Source organism: Arvicanthis niloticus, chromosome 1 (genome assembly GCF_011762505.2).
Source record: "Arvicanthis niloticus isolate mArvNil1 chromosome 1, mArvNil1.pat.X, whole genome shotgun sequence".
Classification (NCBI taxonomy): Eukaryota; Metazoa; Chordata; class Mammalia; order Rodentia; family Muridae; genus Arvicanthis; species Arvicanthis niloticus.
The window spans coordinates 106298351-106314876 of NC_047658.1; the positions used below are offsets into that span (position 1 = coordinate 106298351).

General features: G+C 52.5%; 2 protein-coding genes across 3 annotated transcripts in view; one reads left to right on the forward strand and one right to left on the reverse strand.

Annotated features, from left to right (window-relative positions):
• Window positions 1–1311, forward strand: part of Inpp5a (inositol polyphosphate-5-phosphatase A) — a 184774-nt gene extending 183463 nt beyond the window's left edge. For both annotated transcript variants that reach the window (XM_076912658.1, XM_034512594.2), the window contains exon 16: window positions 10–1311. In XM_076912658.1, coding sequence (XP_076768773.1) covers window positions 10–83 — 74 coding nt within the window. In that variant the 3' untranslated portion in view covers window positions 84–1311. The remainder of the gene's footprint in view (window positions 1–9) is intronic.
• On the reverse strand, window positions 974–4511 carry Nkx6-2 (NK6 homeobox 2). Its single transcript, XM_034512597.2, has 4 exons — window positions 3826–4511; window positions 3573–3745; window positions 2534–3376; window positions 974–1280 (listed from the first exon to the last, which is right to left on the reverse strand). The coding sequence occupies exons 1-3, from the start codon at window positions 4229–4231 to the stop codon at window positions 3122–3124; spliced, it is 834 nt and encodes a 277-aa protein (XP_034368488.1). The 5' UTR covers window positions 4232–4511; the 3' UTR covers window positions 974–1280; window positions 2534–3121.
• Between the last annotated feature and the right edge of the window lie 12015 nt (window positions 4512–16526).

Genomic DNA, 16526 nt, shown 5'->3' on the forward strand with positions numbered 1-16526 from the left:
CCACTCCAGGGAAGAGGTGTCAGCGCCTTGCGAGGATCCTCGAGAGACCTCCCTGTAGCAGTGTATCGAACTCATCCTCCTAACAGCTGCATCGGAACCCGCCCAAGCATCACCTGCTAGACGGCCGGCCCCACACTTCGCTTCAGCCTCCGGACCTCCGGAAAGCCTCACATACCTCACTGTCGTGTCTGTCACGTGACATTGTAGACATATTGGGTTTAATCAAGCCACAGTCCTATTGCCAAAACTCTAACAGACAGCAGAGCGCCTGTATTTTAGACTTCACAGTTTTCCATTTTTAACGATTGTCTGTGGAGGAAGCTTCTCCATTTAGAGCCCCAGGTGTCCAGCGTCCCTCTCTGCCAGGAGGAGTGTGCCGGGCACTAGCCCAGGCAGCAAGGCTGCCATGTGTGCTCAAGCCCGAGGCCCCGAGGTCTGACTCTACTGCCATGTTACGTGGCGTGAGAATCACACTGCAGCTGCTTTCCATTTTTATATATATAAATACATATAAATATATACTTTTTAAAAATAATTTATAAATCTTACCAAAACTTATGCTGAATATACTTTCCAGTATGAGTGCACGAGTGTCCTGAGCAGGCAGAACCGCAGTCTAGTTGAATGGCGAGTCCATCGGCAGTTAGCACCCGTTCCTGAGACAAGACCTAGCACGTGCCCAGGGCGAGGGGCCCTGCGGTATGCCTGTACTAGCATCTTGTCACTCTTCTGCCTTTTTCTGTGTAATATTAAGAACTGAATGTGAAGTTTATAGCTAGCCTGGGTGTACCTTTTAAGAATTTTGTAAACCGTTTTGTCTGTCTTTTGTTACCGTTTTATGGTGCCAAGTAGCCTACATTAAAACCATTCTCTTGTGGGAGAATTAGAAGTAGCCTCGTCCACTTCCCACAGATTGCTTCTAGCATGGGCTGTGTGTAAACCTGGCAGACAAGCGATGGGTGATGCTGGGCACAGCCTGTTGCCTGGACTCGCACCCAGCACTGAGAACCACGGAAGGCGCCTGTGGAGCCTGCTGAGGAAACACAGCGTGCTTTTATTGATTTACTTCTGAACACTACAGTTCCTGGATGGGGCAGAGGCGCGAGTTAATGTCGGTTTCCCCAGAAATCACTCAAGGCCGGCCTGTGTCCTTGATGCCAGGGTTGGGTCTGTGACTGCCATGATCGCTGCTTGCCAATGTGCCATGTCCGCAGCGGTTGTCCGTGGGTTCCAGCTGTGGGTCCTTCCTGTGAAGGCCTCTGGAAGTGACTGCTCGGCTCCTAAGCAATAAAATTGATCATGGTGAAAACAGTTCCTGCCGCTTTGTCTCCTTGCTTCCCTCTCCCATGCCTTTGAAATGCTAAGTGCCAGGAGTGGCCTCCTTTGTGCCCTGTTTGCTGGCCCATTCTGATGCTGGGAATTTCAGAGTCCCATTCTGCCACAGGGCACCAAGCCCTCAGAAAAGTCACCTCTTGGACTTTTTTTTTTTTAACTGTAGTGGAAAAAGGCTGTTCCCTCACTCTATTAAATGGAATTATACAAAAGCTTTTCTTTTGCTTTGCTCAAAACCTTTATCAACATTGCTCTGCGCTGAACTTTAGCTGAGAAAGCACACAGAAACAACACATTGCCCCATTTAAGAAGGGGGGAAAAATCTTGCTTCCTTTTAAAGAAAGTCAGTGACTCAAAAGAAGCATTTGACTTTGGAGATGGGGCTCGGCACAAAAGGCCAAACAAAGCGTCAAGCTTTTCATGGTTCCAATACATATTTTTTAAATGCTCTACAGAGAGCAGTCTTGTCATGATTAGCTAATGTGGAAATTGCACACTTAGTACTTACATTCACTGCATTAAGGGGCAGCTGTGGAGTGTGGCGTGGACTTGGATGGGGCTGAAGATGGTGTTTTATTACAGGGGATTGTAGCCCTAAAAGATCCTGGGGTGGGGAGGGCACCAGGTTCTTAGCTGCCTGGGTATGGAGCCACTGGTCTTACCCATTGGTTTAGCTCAGGTAGGAGTGACCCTGGCTGAGGGTCCTCCTGTCAGCCCTCTGAGAAACCAGTGGTGGGTGTCAGGGCTGCTAATACAGGCTGGAGACTGAGGTGCCTGGGCAGGATTCACAGGATTTCGCTGCAATTTTGCTTAAAAACATGCTTTCTCCCAATGAAAGTTGAAGACTGATAGCCTGAGGCCAGGAGGGTGTAGAGCCTCGGGCCTTATTACCCACAGCTGGAGTTTCGTAATTAATTATATCCAAAATGTTTAGGATTCTGTTTAGAATAATTATTACAAGACAACATTGACAGCACACTACCCATGGTAGGACAGTGCTGATTTGGCCTGAATCAGGACATGGTCGCATGCATAGTAACAGGGCACACTCATTGCACCAGGTTGAGAAAAAGAAAAAAAAATACTTAAAAAGAAAATAGTGTTGAGTTGCTAGCTGCTTGCAATGGGACAAAGCCTTGCTGAACTTCGGCTCTCCCTTCAAATGTGTTAAAAAGATCTGCACAGAAAATAGAAATCATACCTGCTTTGGGGTCTCTTCCACCGAGTTCCCTGCTGGCCCGGCTCCTCCAAGCACTGACTGCACCGGCCGCGGTGTCCTTCCCTTTCCCGGGCGGGGCGGCTGAAGCTGCCTTCCCACGGCCGGCCGGGGCATGCTCAGTCTCACAACCTCTGCGCTCCTGTAAGCTGCCATCGCCGTGCGCTCTGGGGCCATCACCACGCGCTCAACCTCTGAACCAAACACGCACACGGGCCCCAGGTCGTCATCAAGCACTGTCGCGCCCCCCTGCACCAGGCTCTGGCGCCCACAGAGAGAACAGGCTAGGTGGGGTCTGCAGGGTCCTGCCCGCCCGCTGGCGCCAGCTCCGTACGGAAGAAAGACGATGTGCAGCCTTGGGAGCCACGGCTCCGACGGGGACGTGTTAAATAATTTATTGATTATACAAAGTGATCGGCCCAAACCCCTCACTCCGCGCCTCACGCCGAGGCCGCGCCAACGTCCGCTTTATAACTTATTCTGTAAAAATATATATACACACTGCGGCTGGGCGGCTGGCGTCGGGGCATGCCGCGAGCCCCGGTTCTCGGGTTCTCGGGCCTGGCCGCATCCTCACAAGGCGTCCCCCGCGCTGCCGCCACACGGGCTAACAAGCGCCAAGTTCGAGGGTTTGTGCTTTTTGAGAAGCCGCGTGATCTTCTCGTCATCGGAGTTGGGGTCCAGGGGCCGGTTGTATTCGTCATCGTCCTCTGCGTCTGAGCCACCCACCTTCAGCTTCTCGGCATCCGAGTCCTGCTTCTTTTTAGCCGACGCCATCTCTGCTGCGTGCCGTTTGCGCCACTTGGTCCGCCTATTCTGGAACCACACCTAGGGGGTTGAAGCAGGGATCATCAGGCGGGCACCGAGGCTCGCCTCACCAGACCAGCACTGCGGACCCGCCTGGCGCCGGAGCTTTCCGCGGTCCGGCTACAGCCGAACCGCCGTTCGCCGGCCGGCAGTTCGCAAGACGCGGACTCCGGGCCCCGCCTCAATACTGCTGGACCCCGGCCCATTTGGAGCTCACCTTCACCTGGCTCTCGGTCATGCCCAGCGAGTAGGCAAGCCGCGCGCGCTCTGGGCCTGCCAAGTACTTGGTCTGCTCGAAAGTCTTCTCCAGCGCGAAGATCTGCTGGCCGGAGAAAGTCGGCCGCGAGTGTTTCTTCTTGCCATCCTTATCCAGGACCCCGCCGGCTTGGGCTGCGAAGAAGAGCTGGTGAGCGCAGTCCGAGGCCCGTGCCCAGCCCCTCTCCTTACCGAATCCCGCGCGGGCCACTTACCCGAGCCGGCCAGTCGCGGGTCCCTCCAGGGAGATCCCTGTACCACCCCGGGCCAGAAGATGGGCGGGCGCCCAGGCAGTTCCGCCAGCGGCTTGGGGTAGCCTCGAGCCACGGCGGCTGCGGGCCCGAAGTAGACACCTGCGGACGAGGCGAGCCCGTTGAGACGGGGCAGACTTCCTAGGAGACCTCCACCCGCTGCTCCCACCGGCCGTCCCAAGATGTCACTGATGCCGTGCGGAGTGCCTAGAGGCAACTGCGCGCCAAGGCTGCCTAGGGCGGGTGTCTTGAAGCCCGCCGGGCCCTGCAGCGCGTAGGGGAACAGCGACGTCTTCATCTCAGCCATGTTGTGCAGCGCAGCTAAAGGCGCGCTGCTCAGCACAAACGCGCCCGGGCGGTTAGCGTCCATGGGCGCCGCCGCCTCCGACCCGGGCGCCCATTCGGGCCCCGCTGCCACCGCCCGCGCCCGCCGGCTCGGGAAGTTTGCGCGCCGCGCCTAAAAGGGCGCCGGCTACGCTGGGACGCGTGGAACGCGTTTCAGACGAACGCCGACGGCCCCTCCGGGAAAGCTAGAGGACGGACGGCTGCTGCGCTAAATGGGCGGAGGTCAGAGAGAAGGCAGGGATACTAGGGGCGGCGGCAGCGGCGGTGGCGGCTCCCGGGCAAGTCGGAGCGGCGCCGCGCGGGATGGACGCACTGATAACCGCGGGGCCTGGGCGCGGCGCGCGCGCTGATTGGCTGTAGGCATTGGCGACCAGGCCATTGGCCAGCGTCCGGCCCGTCTGCGCGCGCCCCCGCCGGCCATACACTCCATGAAGGGCCCATTAGCGAGGCAGGTGCCTCCGGGGCTGTAAATTTGCCCCCTGATTTATCTCCCTAGAGATGAAATAAATCCCGTTGGATGGGAGTTTAGTTAGGCAAAGGTTTTAATGGGAAAATCAGGAAAAAATACGAGAACATATTTTATCGACCGAAAGAATGTAGATTCCAAGATCAACTCCGCAAGCTCAAGCTCAGTATGCTTAGTTCAGGGAAGAGCCTGGGACGACTGGACGCCACAGGTCAGGGGACTTCATCCTGGACCAGGGCCTAGGCCCCCCGTACTGGGGCTCCTTCCTTCCCAGCTCGTGGTGGTGTTGGCTGTTGCGAACTTGTGGGTATTACTTTTCTGGGTGGATTTTGAACGAAAAGGGGTGGAGTCTAGGGACCAAATAGTAAAATTTGCCAACAGATGGCTCCAGGCAATATTGGGACAAGGCCCAGTGGCCTTACTACCATACACACAGCCTATTGCAGCTTGCTGCCCTGCCTCGCAGTTCTGAAATCCTTGAAGTTGGGTTGGGGTATCTGGGAGAGGCCGGGCCTTCCCCCTCGAAGTTTCAGGCTTGTTAGGCATTCACCGAGGAGGTTACCCAAGCTCAGACTTTGAGGGCCAGAACCAGAATTAGCCTGCTCGCTTTCTGGCGAGCTGGGGCTCAGGCCCAGAATACAGAGGTTTTGGAATTCAAGAACCATGATGAAAGGATCACCACACTCACTGACTTCAATAGCGGGCAGAGCACGGGCTATAGACCGGCCTGTAGAGTCCACTAGGCCCTAATTTCTTTTTTAGTACAGGGGCCTCTCAGTCCATAGAATTACTGGGCGGTGAACTGAGATTGTAGCTGGCCAGAGCGGCGCACAGCAGGATCGGAGAAGGTAGCACGCTGGCGCTAGTTTGTTTCCTCCCCTCGGGTAGTGCTTACTATTAACTTCATAATACCTAGAACTGATTGTGGTACAACCTGTGGAAACAGAATCCAGTTTCCCCGTCCTGGCGATCTAGGTAGAGGCCCTGTGCAGTTTGTTAATAACGACTTTCCCCCTTTTGCCCTGGTCTCGAAGGCTTTGTCTTACCGAGGAAAGTGATCCTTATGGCTCTATGTAGGGGCCTATTAGTTCATTCCTGCTGGTCCTCTTAGAAGTTCAGTTTCGTTTTTTAACATTTAGTGTCGGGTCTTTATGCCACGGGTCTCCATCAGGTCAAGGCTTGGAAAGCCACTTTATGGCAGGAACTGGAAATAAGTGCTGTGGTCGCCCCTGACTCCTGCAGGACCTGAAATCTGAAAGACCTTGTGCTGCGCGTGATCCTCGCTCATCCTCCCGTATGCAGTGGCCCCTAGCGCCTAGAGGTTTCAGTTTACTAGCTTCCTAGACTGAGTCTACACTCTAGGGATCGATTTGGGCTCGGCCAGCGGCTCAGTTCCCTCCAGCGCGGAGCACACCACCCTCTGGAAACTCTGGTCTACTTATGGTACCTAGGGTATCTGGGCTGTTTCCCTGGAGTCCATAGACCAGCCCCTGACCTCGCTTTCGGTCCACTTCGTTTTCGACCGCCTCCGAGGATCTGAGCATCGGAAGGACAGTCCCTGGTAGAGTATGGACTTTTCTGGGCTCACGGGAGATCATGCGGGAGGCCAGGGGCTCCATCCAGCTCTAGAGAAGAGGGACCCAGAGCTGTGAGCAGCATGGGGGTGGGGCGGGAAAATGCGAGGCAGGCCGAGTGGGAAGTCCTGAAACCTTCCACCTCACCGTGCGGAGCCGCTAGGAAGAGCGCAGGTCCTCAGACCAAGTGTTCCAAGAGGTGCACTGAGCGACAGGGTAGGTGTGCTCTGGCCTTTCACACACTCACAGAGCCCCGGGCTGTGAGGCAGACGTGCCGCAGTTAAGTGCTCGAACTCTGGTTCTTCTCGTTCAAACCTCCTTAAATCTGAGCAATCGAAAGATCTTCTACTGCTGTTCTCCAGCGGCCCTGGATCTGTGTACCCATGAGCTCACTCCAACTGCATCCGAAACTCACAGAGTCGAGAGAGATGTCACATTCTGTCTGTCTCATTGCTTTGCTCTCCCTGGGATCAGAGAGACTCAGGGTGAGGCCAGTGTGCCCGGATGAATGGAGCGGGAGTGCAGGCTGAAAGATGAAGTGAGTGGCTCTCTTCAGGCATTCTGTCCTGCCTAGCACGTTGGGGGCATTTCTTACTCCTAAAATGCTTGGCACTAAATCGCCCCCACCCGCGCAGCCAGCAAGAATAGAGGCTAAACTACCACTCCCCCCCCCCCACACACACACATACACACAGAGTTCCCACTTGCAGGAGCTCCTCCTGCGTCCCCAGGCTCTGCCCTCTGGGTTGAACCAAAGGTGATGCCCCCCCTCGCGCACCCTCCCCCACCACTTCACCCCCAAACTCCAACTAGTCAGAAGTGTGCTAGATCCTCCAGCCCGCCTACGATGGGGGGTAGGGGGGAGTCTCCTCCCATGTGGCTGTGGAGAGGTTCGCCATCTCCTGGTCTTGAAGAAAATCTCTATTGAGCAGGACTGCTGGCTGACTTAGCTGAGATCGTAAGATTGTTTGTTCGCCATCTGAAACTTCACTTAGTCTGTGTATATTTATTGGGCACCATTGTGTGCCTGGTGGTCCTGTCCTGGGTGAGTGCCCTGAAAGTAGCTAACTACGCTTCCGGGTCTCTTCCCTACTATGGGAAGATCGAATGGAACTTTGTTAGGGAGTGGTGGGGACGGGGAGAGTTGGGTGATCCACCTAGAGTTGAAAGGATGTCTTCCCGAAGCCCCCTTGTCAGAGGGTTCCTGGGAGGGGACAGGTTATCACAGTGACTTGCAAGCTTGACAGGCACCTGGATACTGAGGATGCTAACTATGCGTGCCAGACCACAATCCTCGAAGCCATCGGCTAGCACTGCTCCAACTGCTCAGCCCTGGGCTTGCCCATATTGCCAGCCCATCTGTAGCTTTGTCCTTTGCACAGGTGTGAACGCTTTTTCTTAGAATGTCTGTGAATGACTCAACAGAGTTCTAGACTTGGAGCAGGGATTGCTTTCACTGGCAGGCAGAGAAAGGGCAGCGCAAAACAATCACTGAATCAGATGTCAAACTCCCGGACAGCACTCATCTGGCTCGGGATAAAAGTCCCTGAGGTAAAGATCCCCCTAAGCTGGCGCCCTGCCCTTCAGGGTTTCTGGGATTTTTGAAGAGTGTTCTGGGGTTGCTGAAAGCCAACAAATTGAGGAAATGGGTGCTTTCTCCAGCGCCCTCTAGTGTCTCCCTAGAGTCGTAACCCCCACCCACAGCAGCGAAGGACTTTGCCTCAGAAGTACTGAGAGAAGGGTGTTGCCCCGCCCCCCCCCCCGGGGGTTCAGGTCTTGGGGCACCTTTCATCTCCCACCTGCTCAATTGCCGACATCTACTTTGACTCCCTTTCCAGTAGAAGCCAGTGTGGACCAGTCTAGGGCCCGTGCTGCCCACTCTAGGTCCCTTGTGGATGCAGGGCCCATGTTCTTTGTGTTCTGCGACTGAATAAATGCTATTAAATAAGCAAAACCTATGGCAGAGCAGTGGGAGTTACAAAGGGCTCCAGGGGTTGGATAGTAGTCTATGCTTTGATCTCAGCAATCAGGAGGCAGAGGCAGATGGAGCGTTGTGAGTTCAAGGCCAGCCTGGTCTACATAGCAAATACTAGGCCAGTCAGAGCTAGGGCTACAAACAAAGCACTGGCTCAGAAAAACCAAAGCAGTATATGGAGGCTTTATTTGGGACCTTCTGTCTTACTCACTAACAGTTGGTAAAAGGGAAGTGAGGGAATTGAGAGGTTCTGGGAGGAAAGGGACCCCAGCAAGGGGTCCTGATATTCAACTGAGCCAGAGAGGGAAGCACCAAGGGAGGCCTCTGAAATAGCATATATCTTGCTATGGGACCTTGAGGCAGGATGGAAGTCAGCCCTCTGCTCCTTGACAGGAAGCCACCTGGGCAGCAGGAAGGGCTGGAAGAGACCCAGGTGCCAGGGAAGGGTGATACTTTGAGTTTGGCCATGGAGATCAGGATTTCCTGTCCTTTTCTGCCTTTGCTGAACCTGGCTAGGCACCATCTGCCTTGTGAGTCACACCCTGTACTTGCTCTGTCCACCTCCTTATCCTAGTTCTCTTCCTCTCAAGCTTTCTGCTTTGATGTAAGCAGCAGCTTCAGGGAAACGTAATGAACTGAAGAGTTTGTCATCCAGTTTCTTTCATGATTCTGCAGAACACACACACACACACACACACACACACACACACACACACACACATCTTCTCCAGAGGGAAATGCTACCAGCAGCCACCAGGAGTCTGTTCTGCAGCACCCGCGGCCTGTGACACATTCTTCCAGCTGCATGAACTGTGATGCTGGTCTCTTATCACAAGCCTGTCTTCCTATAGCTTTCTGGGTCTGAAGGTTAATCCAGGCTGTCAGGAGCAGCTTCCAGAAAGGGGGAGGGGGATGATGTTGAACTGGGAAGTTCTTCTTTATCATGTTTTCACATGAGGTCCTGGGAAAAGAGACTGTCCTCCTCGCACTTCAACATGCTGAAAAGCCTCTGAGAGCTGGCATAGGGGGTACAAGGCAGAAGATTCTGTGTCTTCTCTGCTTCCCAGAGGATTCATTCACAGATGCATGCTTCCTGGTGCATGGGGGTGACTTCAAAGAGGGTAACTGAGTTAGCTTTGCCCTGCCAGATAGTGGATGGGGAAGAGGCTGCAGAGATCTCCGGGATACCTCACCAAGATGCCTAGGATACTAGAGCGCTGTCAGACCATGGTCTGAACAATGACCGAGGGACCAGATGGTCAGACAATCACAGAGAGTGGGAGGGTTCTCACAAGGATGTGTGGTACCTCTCTCCAGCACACTGCGTCTGTGTGTCTCCATATACCCAAGTGCCACTCAGGACCCAGGTTCCTGTCTGCGTGCCAAGAAGAGGCTGGGTCTCTTTAGATGTCTTCTGCTGACCCTGGCCAGGTTCAGCTCGTGGTCAGGGCAGGTGTGGGGATGCAGGTGGCTTCTTTGGAGCCTGCATTCTGGCACAGAAGCATCAAAAGGCCTCCTTTTGCTCAGCTTTGGCTCTGCTAGGAGAAATTTATTTCTGTAGTGTCCAAGAATGATGCTGGGTGTTCACCATTCACACTGTGTAGCTGAGTCACAGCACTGGGTTCCCTAATCCTCAGGTCCCCGTGGCTGCTACAAGGTGCCCAGACAAAGGCTTCACTCACTCCCAATGGATGGTGCTTCCAACCCTCCTGGGATGCTTGCTTTTTGAGAGCTTTGGCCCCATCCACTTGATCCCAAACCAGCCCTGACACCACCAGGTACCAAGCTTCAAGGGGCTTGGATGAAGCAATGGCTAATGACCCTGCTAAGCTGGCAGTTGAATGCTCATGAATGTGTTGTGAGATGAGAGTCTGTTCCACACAAAACTGAGCCCTGACCTCGTCTCATGGGCCAGCCCTCTCTCCTCTGGCTTTGGGTATCCAGCCTCTTTTACTGCTGTGGTTTGTTGAAAAGCACCTGGTTCTATTCATTTGGAGAGCTCTGTACCTAACTCTTCCACAGCTGTATCCAGGCACGCAGGGCAGCTGGGATCCCCCACCCTCTGTTCTGTGCTGGAAGCCTGAGTGGGAAGCAGGGTGGGAGCCAGGGAGCAGAACTGCCTAAGTCACAAGAGGGCCTGCCCCAGAAGCAAGTGGACTTCCTGTAGGACTGCAAAGGCCAGGAGGTGGAGAGGGCTAAGGCTTTCTAGGAGACAGTCACATGCCACCCAAGGTGCACTCTTCTGGGAGGGGCGAGGTCCAAGAATCTTGTCTCCTTCAGGGAAGGACAAAGAAAAGATGCTGTAAATCACAGTGCAGAGCTAATTCCCCGGGGCCTCTCAGGCACAGATGTGCAATCGCGTGTAATGAGTTCTCTCTGGGGGCCTCCAGGGGGTCTGACCACGTGCCACAGGAGCTAATTGACTGCTGAGCCTGGTAAAAGATTTGTGTTAAGGCTAATGCTCTGGCCATCCCTGCTGTGATACAGGGATAGGATTGGACCAGCTGGGAGAAACGGCAAAGTGTGTGTGTGTGTGTGTGTGTGTGTGTGTGTGTGTGTGTGTGTGTGTGTTATTCCAGAGGAGCTCTTGGCATGCTTCAGTCAGGAGCCGAGCCCTCTTGGAGGGCTTTCTGGTGGAGGTTGGAGGTGTCTTTCTGCTGGTAAGAGAGGTTCAGTTGCTGCCAAAGTCAGTGTCTTCTGAGGCAGTCAAACTCTCTCCTGGGCATCCCAGGGCTCCCTGCAGCCCCAGCTGTCCATGTCTGTGATGGGGTGGACCAGAGGCAATCGTATTCTAGCTTGTAATTACTCTTTCCATCATCCCCAGGCTTTTGTCCACCTTCCTCTCTGGCTTGATGGGGGATGGGGGCCTTACCGGGTGCTTCCTTGTGATGGGAAATAGGTACTAACTAAGCAAAGGAGTCAGTTGGAGGCCGACTACCAAGTGCCTTAGGACAACACCAAGGGGATAGTGTTCTGTGAGTAAGGACACTGGTGGGGGAGGTGCCACTTGTTCTGAGCGTGGCAACATAATATGACAGGTGGAGATCATCGAGGATGTGAACAGAAACCCTGTGGTCACCAACTGTCACTGCCCTGCCCTTCCTCGGGTGCTCTGGCCAGCTGGTAAGGATGGTGGTGACAATTGCTAGAGCAGACCACACATTATCCTCAAGGAGGACACCTCAATTAACCCGAAGTGAACACGCTTGTACCTATTCAGAGGCTACCAGCAATTGCCCACCATCACAGAACAGGTCCAAGTGTGAACAGGAAGTGCCCACAAACGTGCCATGTTGGGGGAGGGGAGCACTGCGTGCCTGATGAGCCATTACTAAAAATATGCTCAACGCTTCCTTGAATAGGCTTATGTATTTCATTGTGAAATAAACGGCATTTACTGTGATGACGTCTTGAAGCCCCTGAGAGCTGCCCCCCTCCCTGCCCCCCGTCAGGTGCCCTGCAGGACTGGTGGGCTGACAGCCCTGAGCTTCCTGAGCTCAGCACAGGGCTTTCTTGTTGGTAGCACACATTACTTCTATTAATAGAAAACAATGAGAATCCAGCCAGGTCTTCAGAAGTGAGTGCAAGACAAGTGGCTCGTTCGCCGTGACGGCTCAGGCCCTGTCTGAGTGTTCCTGGAAGCGCTGCATTTGTTTAAGCTCAAAGACTGATTTCAGTGAGGTGAAGTTCAGACAGACCCAATTGCTGGAGCCATAGATTTCTCTATACACGTGGGCACACGTGTGTGTGTGTGTGTGTGTGTGTGTGTGTGTGTGTGTGTGTAGATAAGAAGGAAATACACACTCGAAATGAGGAACACAGAGAATATTCCTGTCCCATAATCAGAAGGAGGAAGAATGAGTTATGAGGGGGAGAGTTGAACTGTCCAGATTCAGGCCTAAGAAGCTGAGTGTGGGATGAGGTTAGCCTGGGGAAACCCTTTCTACCTCTAAGCCTAGCCTGTGACAGGTCAACCTCAAGGCATCCCTGGCACATGTCCATAGCCCTCATGAACCATGAACCAGACCAGCCCGCAGAGCTGCAGTTTTACCCTGCAGAGGTAACTTTTCTCTTGGCATTATTTTTGACCATCATTTTGTCGATTCATTAAGTCATGGGGAAGGAGATGAATAAAGCTGTTCTCTGTCACCTCTGTCTTTCCCCAACAGCTTTAGCAGGAGACTTCATCCAGATTGTCCCCTGTGGGGAAGTGTGGTGAGCACTCCTGGTGCCTGGGTCTGTTGTGAGTTGCCATTTTGTGTTTGAGTGACCTTCAGTCTTGAGCACTCACCCCAGGGGCACCATAGGACTCACTCCAGGGGCACCATGGGACTCACTCACCCTAAGAGTTCCATATTGGGTGCTCACTCTAGGAGCCCTGTAGTGTGCTGCTCTGGGAGAGCTCCGAGACCTTTCTCAAAGGCCCCTGAGCTACCAGCTAGCATTGCTTATAGTCATGGGCAGGTGGTGATGGCTTGGAAGAAGCTCCTCTGGGCAATGTCCTGTGAGCCTCAAATTGAGGAACCGTAAGTACATCTGACCAAACAGCAGCAGATATCCAAAGTTCTCCTCTGGATTCCAGGGAAAGGGAGCTAGCTGTCAGGTGGTGGTGGGGCATGGAAGATGGTACTGAGATGAGCAGGATGGGCAGAAAGGATCCATCAAGACCTATCTCGCTTTATGCCCTTTGGGGGCAAGTTCTGGGTATGAGCCAGCCAGTCTTAGTCCCTTGACTTGAACCCCACTGATACCTCTAATTGCAAATCAAAACCAGGTCCAGAGGCCACTAACCAAGTAGATTACTTTATAGAAGTCACAGCAGTCAGTGGGCAGACTCAGGAGGCTATGTGGTGGGGAATGTTGGGACAATGGGTCCCTTCCAGAGCTGCTGCCCTAGGGGAAGTTTTGAGGGTGTTTTGCTGTTCACAGTTCCCAGGCTTGCTGGCCACAAGCTGGTGTCAGCTGACTCTGTCTATACTTTTTCAGTTAGGTGGTGAGGCTTCTGCATCAGCAACCACTGACCTTGGAGGAAGGTGGTAGCCAGGACCTGAGCAGAGATCTCAGAGGGAGTCAGTCTGAACTAGGGGACCCAGTGTTTAAGCCTGATGTACTGGCCCGGTGGATGGCAGCACCTCTTGTTACATTGCTTTTCTGGCCAGGCTGGTCCAAACTTCCCACAGGCTTTGAGCCTATCATCATCAGCATCCCTTGCTGAGATCCAGGTTTCACAGTACAGCCTCAGCATGGCCCACCACAGTAGTGAGGCAGAAGCCATTCCAAATGTGGCCTCCAGGTGGCAGTGAAGAGCTAGCCCGACAATGCGACCAACCCTTCCCTCTTCACACTTGAAATACACAGAATAGCAAGAAACTGAGCAGCTAAACCCCAGTGCTACCCTAACACCCTGACTCCTTAAGTTGCGAAGCTCTGACTCTTTTTTAGGAAGCCAGGCGCTAGGGAAGCAGTTTCTCTCTCCAGCTGCCCTGTGTGCTGGACCACCCATCAGTCACTGACACTGGCTGGTACCTGGCTCCCTGCACTGGTGCTCTGCACACAGGTGTCAGTGTGGTCCTGAATCTTCATGTATGAGAAAGACCACAGAGGACTGGTCGGCTTGCTGGATAAGAGATTCCCCTCAGGAGAAGAGACAGAAGCCCCCGCTCTAGTACTGTTCCTGACCTTAGCTGCTTGTGTGTTAGTGAGAGTTAAGCTATGCCTGCCCGCCACTTCATCCCCTCCACAGTGACCCCAAGACAGGCCTGGCACCACCCTACTTTAACGCTTGGTTGAGTAGCATGCTGTCAATCCCCATAGCTCAGAGAGACAAACTCCTGCATCAGAGCCCAGTTTTCTCTTTTCTAGGTTGTGCAAGCAGAAAACAAAACAAACAACAAAACATGGAGATGTCGGCAAAGCCTTGGCGTACTTAGGGTAAACACACAAATAAGATCTAATACAACTGGGAAATGGAGAGGAATGTTCCCAGTATCTAAGATGAAAATAAATGCTCAAATTATATACAAGACAACAACAACAAGGGTCTAGCAAATTTTTTAAAAAGCAAATTAAAAAGCCACAATGACTAAAACCCAAACTGTGTGGGGATCAGCATGGTAGTATAAGTAATTGTAGGGTCAAGGATGGTAGCTTGCAGTTGTTGCACCCAAGAGGCAGAGACAGAAGGACTGAGAGTTTCAAGCTAGCATGAGCTACATATCAGAACCTATGTCAAGAATTTAAGGGCCGGTATGAAGCTCAGTGATAGGACACTTTATCATGTGCAAATTTGATTTGATCTCTGGGATGACAAAACCAAACCACACCCAACTGAAACTGAAGGAAGCAAAAAGCAAAACACAAGGATGGGTCTAGCCCTGGATGCTATGTTAAAAACAGGACTCTGGGAAAAGGGAAAAGCAAAATGCAGGGAGCATCAGCAGCAAGAGGGACAGGCAGACAGTTTGGTCTGCAGTGCTACAAACACTGGCCTGAAATGTGAGACAAGTCAGTATCTCTACATATCACCACTAATTTCTCCATGGGCCATCTCATAGGTGTCCAGCATAGTAGTTTGAATGAATGAGAAGTCCTCATAGTCTTGGACATTTGAACACCTAGTCCTCATTGCTGCTGTTTGAAAAGTTCAGGAGGTGTAGCCTTGCTGGAGGAAGTAGATCTGTCACTGGGAGGGGGCTTTGAGGTTTCAAAGCCTTGTGACATTCCCTGTGTATCTATTATCATCTTTGATTTCTGATTGTGTTTCAAAATGTGAGCTCTCAGCTTCTGCCCCACGATGGCTGCCTACTTCCATGCTTCCTCACCATGACAGCTTCTTATTCCTCTGGGACCACACGTCAAACGAACCCCTCTTTCTACAAGTTGTCTTGATCATGATGTTCTATCACAGCAATAAAGTGGTAACTAATAAACTCTATCTGCAAACTCCTGTGATCCACAGCGCTGGCTTTAACCCCAGCTTTCCACCACTGCTTTTATTCATCAAAGACCTTTCCTTTGGGTGGCCTCCCTGGCCAAACTGGATGGGTCCCTGCCAGTGCCCATGATGAACAATCTCTTGCTTTCTCTCTGGGTCTGGCAAGATTCTTCCCTGTGCTCTGTAGGAGAGATAGAAACAGTTTGCAGCACTGGGTGGTTTTGCATTAGGGGGTTAGTATGGTTGTCAGCAAAGTGCTTCTGATTTGGAGGCAAATCTGGGATCTTTGAGCCAAAGGTTGAACATTGAAAGCCAGCACACTGACTTACTGCAGCCTCTCGAGTTCAGATTCCTTCCACTGCTCAAGTTCCCCCTGTCCCTTAGTGCAAACACACAGAGTTGATGTAGGTGGAATGCGTGCAGGGTCTTTCATTCTTGCCTTGCCCATCTTGAACATTTTCTAAACTTTCAGTAAAAGACCTTAAGCGCTGATGAGTTTTCAAGTTTTGTTTGTTTCTTTGTTTTCAAGTTGTGGTTTCTCTGAATAGGTCTGGCTGTCCTGGAAGACTGTAGACCAGGCTGGCCTTGAATTCAGAGATCTACCTGCCTCTGCCTCCTAAATGCTGGGATTAAAGGTGTGTGCCACTGCCACCAGTTAAGTTTTCTTATTGATGTTGTTGCTATTGTTGCTGTTGTTGCTGCTGCTGCTGTTGTTGCTGCTGTTGCTGTTGTTGCTGCTGCTGCTGTTGTTGCTGTTATTGCTGTTGTTGCTGCTGCTGCTGTTGTTGTTGCTGTTGCTGCTGCTGTTGCTATTGTTGCTATTGTTGCTGTTGTTGCTATTGTTGCTGTTGTTGCTGCTGCTGCTGCTGCTGTTGCTGCTGCTGCTGTTGCTATTGTTGTTGTTGTTGCTATTGTTGCTGTTGTTGCTGCTGTTGCTATTGTTGCTGCTGTTTTAGCTGTTGCTGCTGTTGCTATTGTTGCTGCTGTTGTAGCTGTTGCTGTTGCTGCTGTTATTGCTATTGTTGCTGCTGCTATTGCTGCTGCTGCTATTGCTGCTGCTGCTGCTGTTGCTGCTGTTGTTATAGTTGCTGTTGTTGGTTTGCTTTGTTGTCACTTTGGCACAAGCTAGGGAAGACAGAACCTCAATTGAGAAAATGCCTCCATCAGATTGTCCTATGAGCATGTCTATAGAACATTTTCCTGATTAATGATTGATGTGGGTGGGCCCAGCCCACTGTGGGTGCTGCCAGCGTGTATCAGAAAGCAGGCTGAGCAAGCCATGAGGAGCAAGCCAGTAAATAGCTTTCCCCCATGGCCTCTGCTTAGTTTATACCTTCAGGTTCCCTCCCTGAGTTCCTGCCCTGATTCTTT

Excerpts from the sequence above, each read along its gene's own strand:
- Nkx6-2 (XM_034512597.2), bottom strand. The coding sequence starts at position 4,231 with ATGGACGCTAACCGCCCGGGCGCGTTTGTGCTGAGCAGCGCGCCTTTA. Across the intron at positions 3,746-3,825 it reads CCCGCGACTGGCCGGCTCGG|CCCAAGCCGGCGGGGTCCTG; the intron begins GTAAGTGGCCCG and ends TCTTCTTCGCAG. Across the intron at positions 3,377-3,572 it reads TGACCGAGAGCCAGGTGAAG|GTGTGGTTCCAGAATAGGCG; the intron begins GTGAGCTCCAAA and ends TCAACCCCCTAG.